The sequence below is a fragment of the Vitis riparia genome, chromosome 8 (assembly GCF_004353265.1).
Source record: "Vitis riparia cultivar Riparia Gloire de Montpellier isolate 1030 chromosome 8, EGFV_Vit.rip_1.0, whole genome shotgun sequence".
In the NCBI taxonomy this organism is placed as follows: Eukaryota; Viridiplantae; Streptophyta; class Magnoliopsida; order Vitales; family Vitaceae; genus Vitis; species Vitis riparia.
Window position 1 is genome coordinate 14,993,756 of NC_048438.1, and position 15,772 is coordinate 15,009,527.

General features: G+C 35.6%; 1 protein-coding gene across 1 annotated transcript; it reads right to left on the minus strand.

Annotated features, from left to right (window-relative positions):
* Nucleotides 1-375: 375 nt before the first annotated feature.
* LOC117919760 (U3 small nucleolar RNA-associated protein 21 homolog) lies at nt 376-15,738 on the minus strand. The gene is made up of 10 exons (XM_034837008.1): nt 15,504-15,738; nt 14,459-14,486; nt 11,020-11,120; nt 8,087-8,290; nt 7,754-7,997; nt 4,807-4,982; nt 3,589-3,671; nt 3,086-3,158; nt 1,837-1,902; nt 376-735 (listed from the first exon to the last, which is right to left on the minus strand). Exons 1-10 carry the CDS (start codon nt 15,627-15,629, stop codon nt 457-459), a joined length of 1,380 nt encoding a protein of 459 aa, XP_034692899.1. The 5' UTR covers nt 15,630-15,738; the 3' UTR covers nt 376-456.
* Nucleotides 15,739-15,772: the final 34 nt, after the last annotated feature.

The window sequence follows — 15,772 nt, forward strand, 5'->3', positions numbered from 1 at the left end:
CAAAAAAATAAAAGGTAGTTTAATAAGTTTGCCACAGATAAAGTTCCATGGTGGACATGGTCATGCTACTCAACACCTTGGGTTGTAAAACTGTAAGTGTGCAACTAAAAGATATGGACTTTGGAAAAGAGCAACAACACGGTTAATGCCAGTTATACTTTTTTAGCTGGTACGTCATATTGCCACCAAAGGTTTTTGACTATCAAATGAAAGGGTGGCTGCTACAAACTATATAAGGCACAACTGAAAACTACTCTGATTCTATTAATTTTTCAGTGACACATGTACTTTAGAGAACAATAGATTAAGCACCTTGGAAAAAGAAAAGGGGCAAAAAAAAAAAAAAAAATGAGTGATTGATCAAGGCAAATAGTTAAAATAGGCAGTACACAAATGGAAAGATAAGTAATACAGGATTAAGAAATGAATGAATAAATGGGAAGGAATATAAAACATTCAGAAGCATAAGATAAAAGAGTCCAGTGAAATGGCTGAGACATATTTGTAGGTTGCAATATGAACAGAAGCCAAAATAACAACCCCCAAGAAAAAACAAAAAGCAATTACTAAAAAAATTATGAGGACATTTGATATAACTAGTTTGAAATTGCTATTTTCAACATTTTTCATTTTTCCGAGTTCAAATGAATCCATTAATGCATGAAAAAAATGCTCGTAGAGAAGGATTGTACCAAAATCAAATGCAATAACAGGCTTCAACTTTATCTCTTCCTCCTAAAAGAAAGAAAAAGGAACTGGGTGGTTAGTTGCTGAAACTTTGCCATACTACAACAGCACTAAGTAGAAATTAAAATAACCAGTAGAAGTCTACACACAAAACAAGACCAGTATGCTTGTTGTTCTAACCAAGAAGCAATACATAATGTAATTCCATGACTGCTATTGCATATGAAATATCAGATCTTCAAATAAATTCTTTAATATATTCTTGTAGCAAAACATGAGGTTATTCTACTTCTTTTGTTGCATATGAAAGCATGCAACAAAGTACCAGATCTTCAAATGGGTTTTCCAGTGATCTATACCAAATAAATAAATAAAGCAACTGTATACTATTTTTCTGGACTTGGTTGTAACCACATGTTTTCAAACCTAAACAGAGTTGGTCACCCCTTACATGAATTAGCATCTAGGATGATCAAACAATGTTCAAAGGTCAATCTGGGGAGCACTTCTTGGAGACTTTGAGGGAACCTTTGCTCCTACTCGTTTGAATATAAAAATCTATCTAACCTCTTGCAAACAGGGAAAACTTGCATGTTTAACAATGTAAAAGACGCATTTCTAAGAGAAGGGTCGATTAATTCACTTTCTTTTATGAATCCATCAAAATCCCTCATCCTCGAGGTTAAACTAGCACCACCCAATGTTTCCAAGATTTTTCTTATGAGGTTAAAATCCCCACAACACACCATTTTGGATAAGTTAAACCAAAAGGGTCTGGTAGATCCATCCAGAAATCCTTCTTGAGATTGGAATTATTGGGGCTATAAACCAAGGTGAGCCAAAAAATCCCCTCTTCATCTGAATTCAGCTTAATTGTTACTGAAAAAGATCCTAGAAATACCTGTTTTTTTTTTTTTTTTTTTTTTGATAGACAACTCTAGAACTACCTTTGAGCAACCCACCCTTTGTTTCTAACTTTAGGTACACTATCAATATTTATTTCATTACCATAAGACTCCTTAAAACTCACCAAAAAGGGAATGAAGCAAGCCACATGAAATAAGCCATAGAATGAAATATAGGTATATCTAGTTTTGTACACTACTAATATACGAAGGTGAAAAATACAAGCCTTTGCCCTAGTCATACCTTCACCCTGAGTTTCTTAGCTCTTTTAGTTACATGACGTTGAGAAAGCTCTCTACTTTGTTGGTCCTGACCACCAAAAATAAACATATAAATGAACTCAATATATTTTCTGATGAAGAATGATAATGGTAAAGAAGCGGCTGCTCGATGAAAGAAATGATAAAAACAAAATACACATATCCATATAACAGGGGAACTATGAAAGAAAATTAACATTCAACATGTCATGTAAGCTTTGTCCAATCAGAGGTGCCTCATAAAAGAGACATGTTTCACCACCATCCACATAAATAAAAACAACCACCAGTTAACTTAAACTTCAAATGCTCAAGTACAGGTTCTATGTCATGGGTTAAGGTGCCTAGGTTATGGTTATGGTTATGTGTCTAGTTGTCTGATCCTTCACACCTACAAATTTTATGATATGAAGATTCAGCTAAAAAAAGATCTCAATAACAGGTATGAACATCCCATCAAAAAAATAACAGATACGAACAGTTGGATATGGCATAATAAAAAGGGGAAAAAAAGACAGTCCAATTAGAAATCAATCAAAAGCAAAGATATCTCTAATAAGAATTCCCAATCTTTTCTGTTGTATCTCTTATCTTTTATTTCTTATTCCTAGATATTCTTACAAAATTAAAGTTCACTTTAATGCAAATATGAAATATCTACCAAGAAAGTCAGAAATAAAAAATAAATAATTCAATCAAAATCAAACAGCTAAAGCAAAGTCCGAGTACCTAATAATGAGTGTAGTGTCAAACGATTGTGCCAGGTAAAGTTGGAGAGCCAGGGTAATATATCAAGGACCAAAAATTGATCACTGACCAACTTTCTGAAACTCCACAACAGTTTGACACATCAACCAAACAAGGACTCAACCACCAGCTAAAAAGCTAGAACAAAGGAACAATTTAGGGAAAAAACTAATGATCTAAAAAACCCAAAACAGTTGGTTGAGCTTTTTGTGCTCTTTTTTTTTTCTTTTTTCCTTTTTTTCAGGTTATACACATGAATTCTTTGATCATATAACATCATTTGAAGATGATCAGATCCACAAGCCAAGTTACATGAGCTTCAGAAGACAGGCTGGGTGCAGATGTGTTTAAGTATCAATATTAACAATCAGTATGCCTGGGTCAAACTAAGATTTTTCTCATCTAAGTGAAGCTTCATTGATTGTATTCTAAAATTTAAAATAAAGCAAGAAACATTTTTATACTGTCCAGGAAACACACCAGACCTGGATGACAGAGAAAAGACGAAAAGCGCGATCTTGACCAGCAGATAGAACGTGCCTCCCATTGGCATAGAAACTGTAAAGGAAAAAAAAAATCAAAATAAATAAGGGAAGATAAGCAGGAATGCAACAAAAATCCCTGAACAAAAAGGCTGATAAAGGGAAAAAGACAAAAGACACAAAATAAAACATGACTCCACATATCAACCCAAACCAGGAGAAAAAAAGAACACTTTTACATACAGTTACCATTTGATGCTTGGATAATGTCCAGAACGAGAAAAATTAAAAATAAATAAATTAAAAAAATAAACCCCACACACCAAACTTTTGTATCAAATGTTCTGAATGCTAAGATTTATTGAAGTATGAATCCTTCAAGACAATAAGCAAGGTAATGGAGATTCCTCAATTGTATTGATGATGGACATGATGCAATAAGGTCAAGGCTTGACACAGCACCCAAAAGGAGAGCATGAACATATACCAGAATCAACCATCATCACCTTATGCAAAGTGGAGGAGCACTGTGCCCACTTCTGAAGCGAAGAAGACGAGGATCCCCATCACTTGTGTCAAAAATCCACATCTGAAAGAAAATTTATGTCAAATATGCAATTTCATATTAGAACAAAGCAATACGAGTGATACATCATAGAAAATGTGAGATGAAGCTCATCAAAAATATAATGCAGTTCTTTATCAATAAATATATTAACATCTTGTCCACTTGCTTGTGTCCTTAAAATCAATAAAAATTAATTTGAATCATTAGCAAAGCCAATCTTTGCTTCCCTTAATCTACAAATGTAACTCACTAAAGCTGAGAAAATTGAGTAGACAAACAACCAAATCCCTCTTTTTCAGCTGGAGAAGCATGTAGAGAGTGTGCAGATGAGTGTAGTTTAGATGACTGAAAATTTTGGGTTTTTTTTCTTATCATGTATATATGAAAAAGCACAAAGAATGCAGAGTGATAAAAAAATGTCCTTGTCATAAGTGTGATTTGTGTCAGTTTCACAAAACCAAAAAGCATGCAGAGTCTGCAAAAAACAAAAAAAGCATTCTAGTCCCATCACAGCCTAACCCAGTCAGTCCAACAGGTGTACAAATAACTTGAGCCAAACAGAGGTTACATGCATAGAAGATGGGTTTGGACCCATGTTGAGTTAGACCTCAGTGGACTCCAACTCAATTAGCCTAGGTAATAACCTAAGCAGGGATAGGGGAAACTAAAATTTTGGGATGATAGAATCATAGAAGTGACAAAACAAAATTGGCTACCATAATTCTAATTAACTATGGCAATAACACCATCTATTGCAAGTTTGGAACTCTGTCTACATGTCAAAGTTATGGAGGGTGGAAAGTTCATTATTTGGATTATATAAACTAGCAGAAACTATCTAAGCTACTAAGTTGATGAAAAGGTGTTTTGCCCACTTAGTTAAGAAGACCACATTGATAGTACAACTATTTTGATGATAGATTACTAAGTTATAAACAACTAGTAGTTTTATAATGCTTGGGAACAAATAAGACTTTGATGACAGACTGTATGTTGATTTTAGGAACATACATGAATCTTTCCCCCTTCTACAATGTTGATATTGAATTCGTACTTCCCTTAAGTTAAAAAGGCAATGCCATTGTTAAATTAAGTTTGCCCCTTAAATTTATTCTCTCAATCAATTTTATAAACATTGAATTAGAACTGGCCTTACTTTTATGGAGTTGTCTGCAGATGAACTCATCAGCACTGGCTCATTGGCAAAGAAATGTAGAGAAATTATTGAACTATCGTGAGCCTCTCTTATAACCGATTGGAGCCTTCTTTTCTCTAGATTCCATATGCTTATAACACCAGATGAACCTCCAGATGCTACAAGAGGTCGTCCATCTGAAAATCCAGAATTAACAATGGTAAGTATAAAAGTTCATCACTTCAGAAGCAGATAATGAAGAAAAGAAAGTTCCCTCAGCAGCATTAGGTCACTAATACATTGAAAGAAGCAATATTTAAAATCTTGAATTGCAGACTTACAGTAATGAATTTAATGATATCAATTCCACAACTATAACAAGGAGTTCAAGAACAAAAAAACAAGTAAAGGGACACTACTCGATAAAATTGCTTGACAAGTAACATATTATCACTTAATTGACAAGCAAATTGATTCAATTTGTTATGGTTCAAAGTCTTACTCCAATGACAGGGGTTATTACTACAATGAATTCAAAATCTTAACTAAAGAGAAGGATGGGCCTTTAAGTGGAACTTTAAATGGCGATGCGGGCTTGTTAGGGCTCAATTCTTCTGCAGAGAAGGTACAGGAGGGGCGTGTTCTTCTCGTGCAAGAAAGCAGAGGAGGGGACAGCTTTGGTGGATCTGTCAGGAGAAGACGGCAGGGTACAGCCTCAGCTGAGGAGGCACCCAAAGTCAAGCCGCCCCCTGGTCCCAATGTCCTATTCTTGCGTGAAGGGGGTAGCAAGCCTTTTTCCTATGGATTCGTTAACTTCTTGAGTTGCGATTACAGACAAGGCTCTTGTGGCAGAGGTGAATAGGCTAACAGGGTCTTCTCCCCTTTCCTTAGGTCCGCAAAGCCCTAAATGTCAGCTGCTAAAGATGGTGCTGCAAGATGGCAGCATGCTGGATCACAAAGAAGGCTATGAAGGAACCCTCTGGTATGGAGATGGTTGCCAAGGCTGAGGAGTTGGAACTTTCAAGGGATGTGGAATTTTGGGCCTTGGAGGGGGAGGATATTAATAGCCTTCCCAGCAGTTTTGCTGAGTTCAGTAAAAGTTTGGGGATGCCAATAGCAAGCTTTGAGAAGGAAATTTGTGCTCTAATCAGAAAATTGGAGTCAAGAAAAGGTCGTAGAGGGTAAGAAAAGGTCTTCTTCCCGCTTCGAGAGGGAAATCCGAAAGCTAGAGTGTTCGGTTAACTATAATAGTTCTCCGTTCACTACTAGGGAAAAGGGGAGTGGTACTAGGGTTTGAGGGAAAGGGGTGCTTTCGGTTGTAGGGTTTTTCTATTGGTTAGGGCAGCTTGTTGTGAGGGTGATGGGTATTTCTCCTGTTTTCATTCTTTGGCTTGCTTTTGGGCCTAATTTGTTTACTTCATGTGCACTTTTTTGCGCCTTTTTGCATGCGCTTTAATTTATCTTTTCTTACCTATTAAAAAAAAAAGATGGATATAGGTCTTGGATTGGATAAAACTGAAAACCAAAATTAGTCATCATATTTAATTGGTTTAATTACATTCAAAAATAAAAATTTAAGTTTTAGATGCAATATTGGTCGTAGAATTCAATTTGATCGCAAATTAACTTTGATTCTAAATGCTAGATTTTATAATGCTCTTCCTCTAAGGATTTGACATTGGATTGTGAAACTCGCTAGGACATTTTTCTTCATTTGATTTATTTCATTTAATATTTTAGAAAAAATTTATCCATATTTTATCCTTCTTTATTTGATTTAAGGTTTCATTAACTTTAGTAAAAAATTAATCCTTCTAATCTAAAAACAATTGAACACGTTAGAAATTATCCCAAAAGACGACAACCCATAATACTACAAAGTCGTTGTTACTCTCTTTGATTTTTCTCAACCAAGGTTATCACATATTTAGGCTTTAATATTTTAACTACAATCGAGATTTGTGGTCAATGACTCAATGCAAGCACCATAGGAGTAACATATGGAAGTTGCTTGCTAAATTCTTAGGTACGTAAAATTCAGTACCTAGGAAAGGAAGTTTGTTTAGAAAAAGTGAGAAAATGGATGTGGAAGTCTATATTGATGTAGATTGGGCTAGTTTTATCATTGACTGGACATCCACTAGTGGGTATTGAACGTTTATTAGAGGCAATCTTGTCACATGGAGAAGCAAGAAACAATCAGTGGTGGCCAAATCTAGTGCCCAAGCCAAATTCAAATGAATGGCTCAAGGTATCCGTTAGCTACTTTGGATTAGGATGATGCTTTCTAATTTGGTAATGAACCTAGAAGGTCCTATGAAGTCATATTGTAACATCTAGTTAGTCATAAGCATTTGCCCATAATCCTATCCATCATGATTGAATTAAACATGTGGAAATAGATCATCATTTCCTCAAGGAAACTTTAGAGATTGGAGAGATTTGTACTTCCTATGTTGCTTTAAAGGGTCAACTTGCATATTTTCTCGCAAAAGGATTGTTGAGTTCTACATTTCCCTCTGCTCTAGGCAAGGTTGGAATGGAAACCATTTTCAAACCAGCTTGAGGGGGAGTGTTGAAAGTCGTTCCCTATTTCAAGGGATTTTAGTTTCCTATTATAGTCCTTTCCTAATTGCATTGTTGTTGTACATATGCAGACTAATATATAGGCTGTAAATTCTCCTAGAATAGTGGCTAGACTGATTTGATTGTTTCCTAGAATATTTTCATAGCGCTGTGTATGCATCCATAATGGAATCTCAACAATATTCGTATGAATGAAATTCAAATTTCTCCACAATAGTCACCCTTGCTACTTTGCCCCAAACAAATAGTTTTTGAAAGCACCCAAAGAATAAATAAAGGGACAGCTATGAGAATCAACTAATACATAGTCAATATTTGACTGCAGATTTGAAATCATAATTAAAAAATTAAACAGCATAAATCATAATTTCTTGGACCTTACCAGTGCTAAAAGACAAGGCGGTCACAGCACCTCGTGTAGAGTGACTAAATGTAACTATCTCCTCATCATATCGAATGTTGTGAATGTGAATAGTTCCATCAGCGCAGCCGACTGCAACAACATCTAGTGCAGGTGACGAAACACAACAACATATAGATGATTTCCAGCCTTTGAACTCATACAGCTTTTGTTTTGTGCTAATGTTCCAAAGTTGCAGAGAGCCTTCCTCGCTCCCAAGAATCACCTGCTCAAGTGCTTCTCAGTTACCTGATTATGCTATCACTATCTGAAGTTCACACCATATTTTCTTGAGAACAAAGACTAACAAGTTACCTTGTTTAGGTAAGTATCTGGATGCATTATACAGCTTGGGCTGAACTTGTCTTCTAGCATAACATGTCCGATTGGAGCAAGATTCTGTTGGATACCTTTAAATGCCCACATGAACATATTACCACCAACATCAATGCTGAGGATTTGCTCTCCAAATAGTAGCAACAAATTGACCTTGGCATTATGCCTACTCCAAGTTGCCACCTGTTACTCAAGCAGTTCAAATGTGTTATAAGTTAATTACTGATGTTGGAACCAACACACCCACCACAACGCCACATCCCCCCCCCCCCAAAAAAAAAAAAAACCAACCCCCCACCCCTTTTTTGGTGTTAATTCCTTTTTAAGCAAGAAGGTTCATGGATGTGAAAGTAATCAGGTCCATTATGCCCGGACCGAAGTGTCTCTTTGTATGAGAAGCTGTCTGGAGAAAGATTCCCACCATTGAAGTTGATAAGAAGGGATAAGATCCTAGACCTAGTGAATTAATGTCACTTAGGAAAGCAGAGTGAGGAGTTTGTCAATCACATCCTTACTCATTCTGTGTTGGCTCAAACTTTATGGGAGTTTTTTTCTCGATCTTTGGATTTTATAGGCAGATGCTTGCTCAAAGAGGGGCTCCTTTGTCAGTTAGGGCAATAGCTTTGTAAGAAAGATGAAGGAGAAGACGAAACATAAAAAATCTGCACCCCTATCTTTGTTCTTGTGTATCCAAGGGAGTGAATAGAAGGATCTTTTAAGGAGGAAACAGTCAGCATTGAAATTGAACGATCTGAGTATTAAGCCTTTTTTTCAGTGGTCTAGAGTTGTTTTGAGGAAGGGGAAATTTGATTTTCTTTTGGATTTCAATTGTAGGCTGTTGCTGGCCTGAGGTTACTGTTGGTGATTTTTAGGTCCTGTTTTCTTCCATTTCTGTTCTCTTGTTTCTTGGTTTTCCTTGTATACACCTTGCATCTTGTTTTCAATATATTTTTGCTAAACAAAAGGCTTTAATGTGTCTTCTAGAATGAAAATAAAATTAAGAGTTTGCTGGAATTTCTGGACAGGGGAATTAGTGAATTTCAGTGTTTAGGTAATGGCATTAAAAGTAGGGTTGGGTAATAGTCAAGGAATAAAAGTCAGAAAAAATGCAGTTGAAGATGGCTTGGGCGTGTAATAGCGTGCAGAGCAAGAGAGAAAGTAAAACAACGAACAATAAGAAAGATTTAAACCTTATTCGTCATTAAAGTATGGTACATAAAGCTTTAGGCTCCATTTGGATCTTGGAAAGCTTGAGGGAAAGTATGAGGAGAATAAAATAGAAAGAAAAAATGGAAAGGGAAAAAAAAGTTAAGTAAACAATACGTTAAACTCGATAAATTTTTCATTTACACCTTTCAAAATTTATTTCTTTTTTTTTTTCCTCCTTTATACGAAGAAGGAAGAATTTGAAAATTTAGAGATTTCTAAATAATTTCCATTATATTTGGTTTTCCTTTATACTTTCCATGCTGAACCAAACAAGAGAATTTGGATTCCTTCCTTTATTTCCCCTTTCCATGATCTAAACAAAGCCTTAAGCATCACTAAGATAGGGGTGAATGCCATCTTATAATGTATCCTATTATTGCCTCTAGACCAAAAGATTATAATTTTATTCATAATTTAATTTACACCAGAACCCAAATAATGACAAACATTTCTCTTGGACAAATCAATTGAGTACTAATAGAAAAATAACTTCTGCTACAAGCGATTAAGGAATACAACATAAGCAATGAAATGAAATAATATAAGTTTAAAATGTGAACATGAATGAAAAAAGGACGTTTACAAGGATCTCACAGAAATTGATATTGTTCACACCAGAAGAAAATTAACATGAGAGCTTCTGGAAATGAAGGATTTCATTTTTTTTCTTTTTCTCTTGCTTCTTAGAATTGAAACTCCACAAACACCCAACCTTGTCTCACCTCAAACCCAAAAATGCACATCCCCACCAGTCAAAGCACCAAAATAAGGAAAGAAAAAAAAAAGAGGAAGAAGCTTCATCCTGCTCCATCAGATCCCCCTTTCTATTCTTGAAAAAACAAATGGTTAAGACATCTTCATTTTGCTTATTTCAAACCAAAAAAAAAAAAACAGAAACGAAAAAAATTCCCCTTTTTGTTCTTTGGTTATAACCCCTAAGAGTTAAGACATCTTCACCCCTGCACCAGGATGGTTTTGGCCCAATGATATTTCCTAAGAAACAACTTTTGATCATCTGGGACATTTTTCTCCTGCTATCAATCACACTACTTTAAACTAACCAAAAAAAAAAAAAAAAACCACCTTGTATTAACAAAAAGAACAACAATGTCACATGATATAACACAAAGCAGAGAGGAAAAAAGGATACATTCTAGAAACACATAAAGCAAAAAAGAAAGATCAGCATGTCCACCCAAACATGTATTTGCAGCATGTGATGATAACATGGAGTTGGACAAGTGTTTCTTGCTCCAAATTGTATAAGAAAAATTGGTTCAAGCAAACTTCTCAGGATTTTAAGAATCAGGAAATCGCTACAAGAAAATATTGTCAGCATAATGCGTAGAACATGTGCTTGGGTGTGCTTTCGTGCATTTATGCAGAAATAAAATAAAGCTGTCTTTGAAAAAGCATAGTATTAAAACAAAAGCATAGCATATAAAATTGAGAATCAATTCATCATTAATCATAAGTTTAAGAAAGAAATAGCTTAAGAGCAGGTCATCTAACAAGAGGCTTATTACACACTCTGCAGGTTTTAAAGCAAATATAAATGGAAATGTTTGCACATCTCTATATTGGTATAGATATGTGTGGACATGGTGACAAGACAATGTGTCATAAAGCAATGTCCAAAATAACAGAGATTAGAGAAGCATACATAAAAAAGATGAATTAAATAAAGTCCCTCATTTACAAACCTGATGCGCACGCTTAAATACTGCAATATCATTCCCATATGCAGCAAATGTGTAGTCACGATAAGAAGCAAGAGCTCGAATCTTTTTTGGCAGTTGAGGACCTTCAATTTTCATATTAAAATAAATGTGAGCTATCAAAACAGAGCCAAAAGCAAGAAAAGATAAATCTGTCAAGCCAATCAGCTATTGCCCAATAAATAAATGTACATATCATTATAAACCAGCAGCAAAGAAGAAAATTCTACATACCCTATTAGACATCCTCAAAGTATTCAAATGGGAGTTTAATCAGTTTCTTTTCTGAAGTGTGTTACAAGAAAAGATGGCTCCAATTGTCCTGAACTAGAATTTAGTCCATTTCACTATTTCTTTTCAGTAAAAGATTGAAGGCCTCCAAACTTGCTATTTAACAGGTCAAACAAGGAGAATGATGAGTGATTTAATTTAGATGAATAAAATAGAGTGTAGGACTAAGGATTTTCAAGCAATAATTTCCAAGAAGAAGAGGAGCGAAGAAAGAAATGGTAAACTTATCTAACAAGGGCAAACCATAAAAAGTTTTTCATTAAAAATTCAATTCAATGGCTAAAATCTGAAAATTATGGCCTCTTTTATTTAAATTCTTCTAATAATAATTATCTTTCTTTATGTTTTGTAGAAGACTTGGGCAGTGTCAATGAGGAAGTTGATTTTCTGCTCCTTAATGATAGAGTTGGTTCAGAATTGGAGTCACTTCTTTTGTTGCCATTGGACTCCACTTCTTGAATAAGAGAACCATACAGAATATATTGGGAGGATGACATAGGAATTTTGTAAGGAAATAGAAGAAAGGTGTTGGAGGGCAACCCTTTATATTTTAAGTGGATCACTCCAAAAGTCAGGAAATGAACAAGCTTTTGAGAATAGGCCCTTTTCATCCTTACACAGCACGCATATTTGGATTGCACCCTGTTCTTGGCGCGTTAAATAAATTATTTATTAAAGTTTTGGAAAACATGAAGAAAGTGATAGCAAAAGTGGTGTCTTATTCCTAGAATGCTTTTGTGCAAGGAAGGCAAATCTTGGATGTGGCTCTAATTGCAAACAAGGCTACAGATTCAAGATTAAGGAGCCAAAGAAAGGGAGTGGTTCATAAGTTAGACATTGAGAAAGCCTACGAACATGTAAATCGGAACTTGATGTTGGCAATGTTGTGCAAAATGGGCTTTAGGCAAAAGTGGGTTCATTGGATTCAGTTTTGCATTTCAACAGAAAGGTTTTCGATCTTGGTAAATGGAACATCTTATGGTTTCTTTCAAAGTTCGAGGGATTTAAGACAAGGGGATCCTCTATCCCCTTATTTATTTGTGTCGCTGATGGAGGCCCTCGGTATTCTTTTGAGAAAGACAGGGTAGGGTCGCTTCATTTCAAGCTTCAAGGTTGGAGGCAAAAGAGGAACGGGAGTAGAGATTTCCCAACTCCCATTTTCAGATGATACACTTCTTTTTTGTGAGCCTTCCTTAGACCAATAGAGTTACATGAGTTGGGTCCTATTTGGGTTTGAAGCTTCTTTAGGGTTGAAAAGTAATCTAGGCAAAAGTGAATTAATTCTAGTGAGGGTTGTCCCTAATGTCTCAAAGCTTGCATTTTTGTTGGGGTGTAGGGTTGGAAAGCTTCCAACTACATAGTTAGGTTAGCCCTTGGGAGCTACTTTCAAGACTCTACCTGTGTGGGATGTGGTTAAGGAAAGGTTTCATAAAGGTTAGCTCTTTGAAAAAACAATACCTCTCAAAGGATGATAAATTCACTTTGCTTAAAAGTACTTTTTGTAGCTTCTCTATTTATTTTATGTCTCTTTTTTCATTCCTCCAATGATGACTTTAAGATTAGAAAATATTTAGCAAGATTTCTCTTTTTTTTCTTTAGGTGGGAGGAACTCCCCTTAAACAATTGCTCATCCATTTGCAAAGATTAAAAATTTGGAGGGCTAGGCTTTAGAGTTATGATATCTCTTGATAGAGCCTTGCTTGGCAAATGGTGTTAGAGATTTGCTTTGGAGAGGAAGACTCTCTAGAGAAAGGTCATAGGGGGGAAGTTTAGGGAAGAACTAAAAGGTTGGTACTCTCTTGCGAGGATGGGGGACCATGGTGTTGGCTTGTGGAAGGCAATAAGAAGAGGTTGGGGAGCCTTTAAGGCTAAAACAAGATTTTTGGTAGGCAATTGAAGAAGAATCAAATTTTGGCAATGTGTTTGGCACGGGGATGCTCCTTTACAAGATTTCCTCTCCTTTTTAATCTCTTTTGCAGCTAATAAGGAGGCATGGGTGGCATATGTCAAGGAGGCTATGAGCAGGCAAGTTGTTTGGAACCTTCTCCTTCCAAGACAATTTCAAGATTGAGTGTTGAATGAGGAGTTACTTAGGAGGCACCAAGTGTATAGGAAGTGCAGTGAGGACAAAGATAAGCTATTTTTGAAGGCTAGTAAGAGTATGAATTTTTCAATGAATTCATTCTATTCTACCTTGGAGTTGGATAGAGCAGTGTCTTTTCCCTTAAAAGGTAGCATGGGGCTCTTAGGCGTTTTTAAAAGTGGACTTCTTTGCTTAGGAGGGGGCATGAAAAATGATCCTAACCTTAAATCAGCATAAGAAAAGAGGAAGGTCGTTGGCCAATTTTTATTTTTATTTTGATAAGTACGATGGTCATTGGCCAATCAATGTTGTTTATGTAATAGTTCGGAAGAACCAATTAACCACGTGCTCATCCATTGAGAAAAGGCAAGGGAACTGTGGCATTTTTTGTTTTTTCTCTTTGGCATTTCTTGGGCTTTTACTTCTTCTGTGAAATATTTGCTAAAGGGATGGCTCAAGAGTTTCATGAGCAAAAATAGAAGAAAAATTTGGAGGACAACTCTTTGCTTGTTTTGGATACTTTGGCAAACAAAATTGAAGAACCTTTGATGAAATTCAACATTCAAATCAAGCACTAAAGGAGTCCCTTCTTTGTACCCTATTCCGATGGACTCGCCAACATATTCAAGATGCATCCATGTTAGAATTTATTGATTGGTTGAGTACTAGATAGCGAGAGAGGATATGATGGAGTGCATTTTAAGTTGATTTATTTTTTGTTGTTTTGGCATCCTTTGTATCCCCTGTATTTGGGGTGTAACTCCCATGTATTTGGGGTGAGCCCCCCTCATTTTGATTGGCACCTTTTATATATTCTCATTCGCCTATCAAAAAAAAAATAGTCAACATCCAAAAAATTAATTTTATACTAGTCAACTTTATATTGGAGGTTAACACACAAATAGCTATCTTTGAATTATAGTTCAAAGGTTAAATTGTATACAAACATTCTATTACAGTTCACTAAAATGGAAACTGAAAATCAACAATATGTATATAGAGAGAGATGGTGATTTGCTGAATTGTGGGTGAGAATAACTAAAGCCTTACCAACAAGCACCAAATTGAGCTTAGCACACTGCAAAAGAAAAAAAATGAAAAGATGTTACTTGAGTCAGTTTCTACTTAAGAAGAAGAACAACAACAACAACACTTTAAAAAATGTTTCAGAAAAATAACTGTTTCAATATTGTTGCATAATCCTAAACACAGATGGGCATACAGAAAGCAAGACACATTTTTATCAAGAAGGAAACTCCATTTGGTAGCATTCTGCATCAGCAAACCCATTCAGAAATACAAGGAACCTCCACAATTTGGAATTTACCCAAAAGCTTTATATTCATCTAATCATCATAATTTCCCCCCACACCCCAAAGAAAAAAAAAAATTGTGATCTGAACCTCCACCGATTCCAAAAACTGCAGAAAACATAACTTCTATTAAAATCTTGACCAAAATACAGAAAATTCACAAACCCTGCATTTGATCTGAGGGAAAATTTAGGAGAAAAAGAAAAAAAATAGTTAGAAAACTTTTAATTAAAATTTTCAATTATTTTCCAAAATATCTAACTGATTGACAGTCATTCCCACTGCCATTACAAACTCAAACCACCTTTAAGCCCCGATCCACTGTTTGACTGCTAAGAATACAGAGCAAGAGAAGGAAAAACAAAATTTTGAATCCCAGTTTCCAAACTACTGCAATAATCACAAGCCAGTAAACGTTCAAAAAACCAAAACCACATAGCCAATAAATATTCAACGTTGTTGCTCTCAAAAAATCAAAACTGCATAACTAATAAATATTCAGCTTAATTGCTTTCTCTGCAACTAACCAGCGGTTAATGAAAAAAGTCCTCTGATGGATTGCTAAAAAAACGTGAAGAAAATGAGAGAAAAAAAAAACATGAATCTTAGATTTTCCAATATCCCAAAACCTATAAAACTGCTACTACGCCAAATCAAAAACTAAACTTGAAAATTCACGATATGTAACACTTTCTTTCCATTATGCAGCTTTCTCACCACCCAAAAAGAGGTAAACGAATGAAACGTGTACATGTATGAATATATGGAGATAGAGATAATACGTTATAAATCTGCCAAGCTTTGCCGACACTGACGGTGACGAAAGTTTCAGTGCCCAATCTCTGAACAGAGAAAGGAACCGTGCTTGTGATGTATCCTATTGCTCTAAAGGGTTCGAAAATTCCCATTGCTTTTTTGGGTTCTCTTTTGAACTTGGCAGAGAGAGGGAAGGAGACGGTTCTCTCCTTGTTCCTCTAGTACCTAGGGGTTTAGGGTTTTGGCCAAGACAACGATGACAGGAATGAATAAAGAAACGACACCGTTTCATATG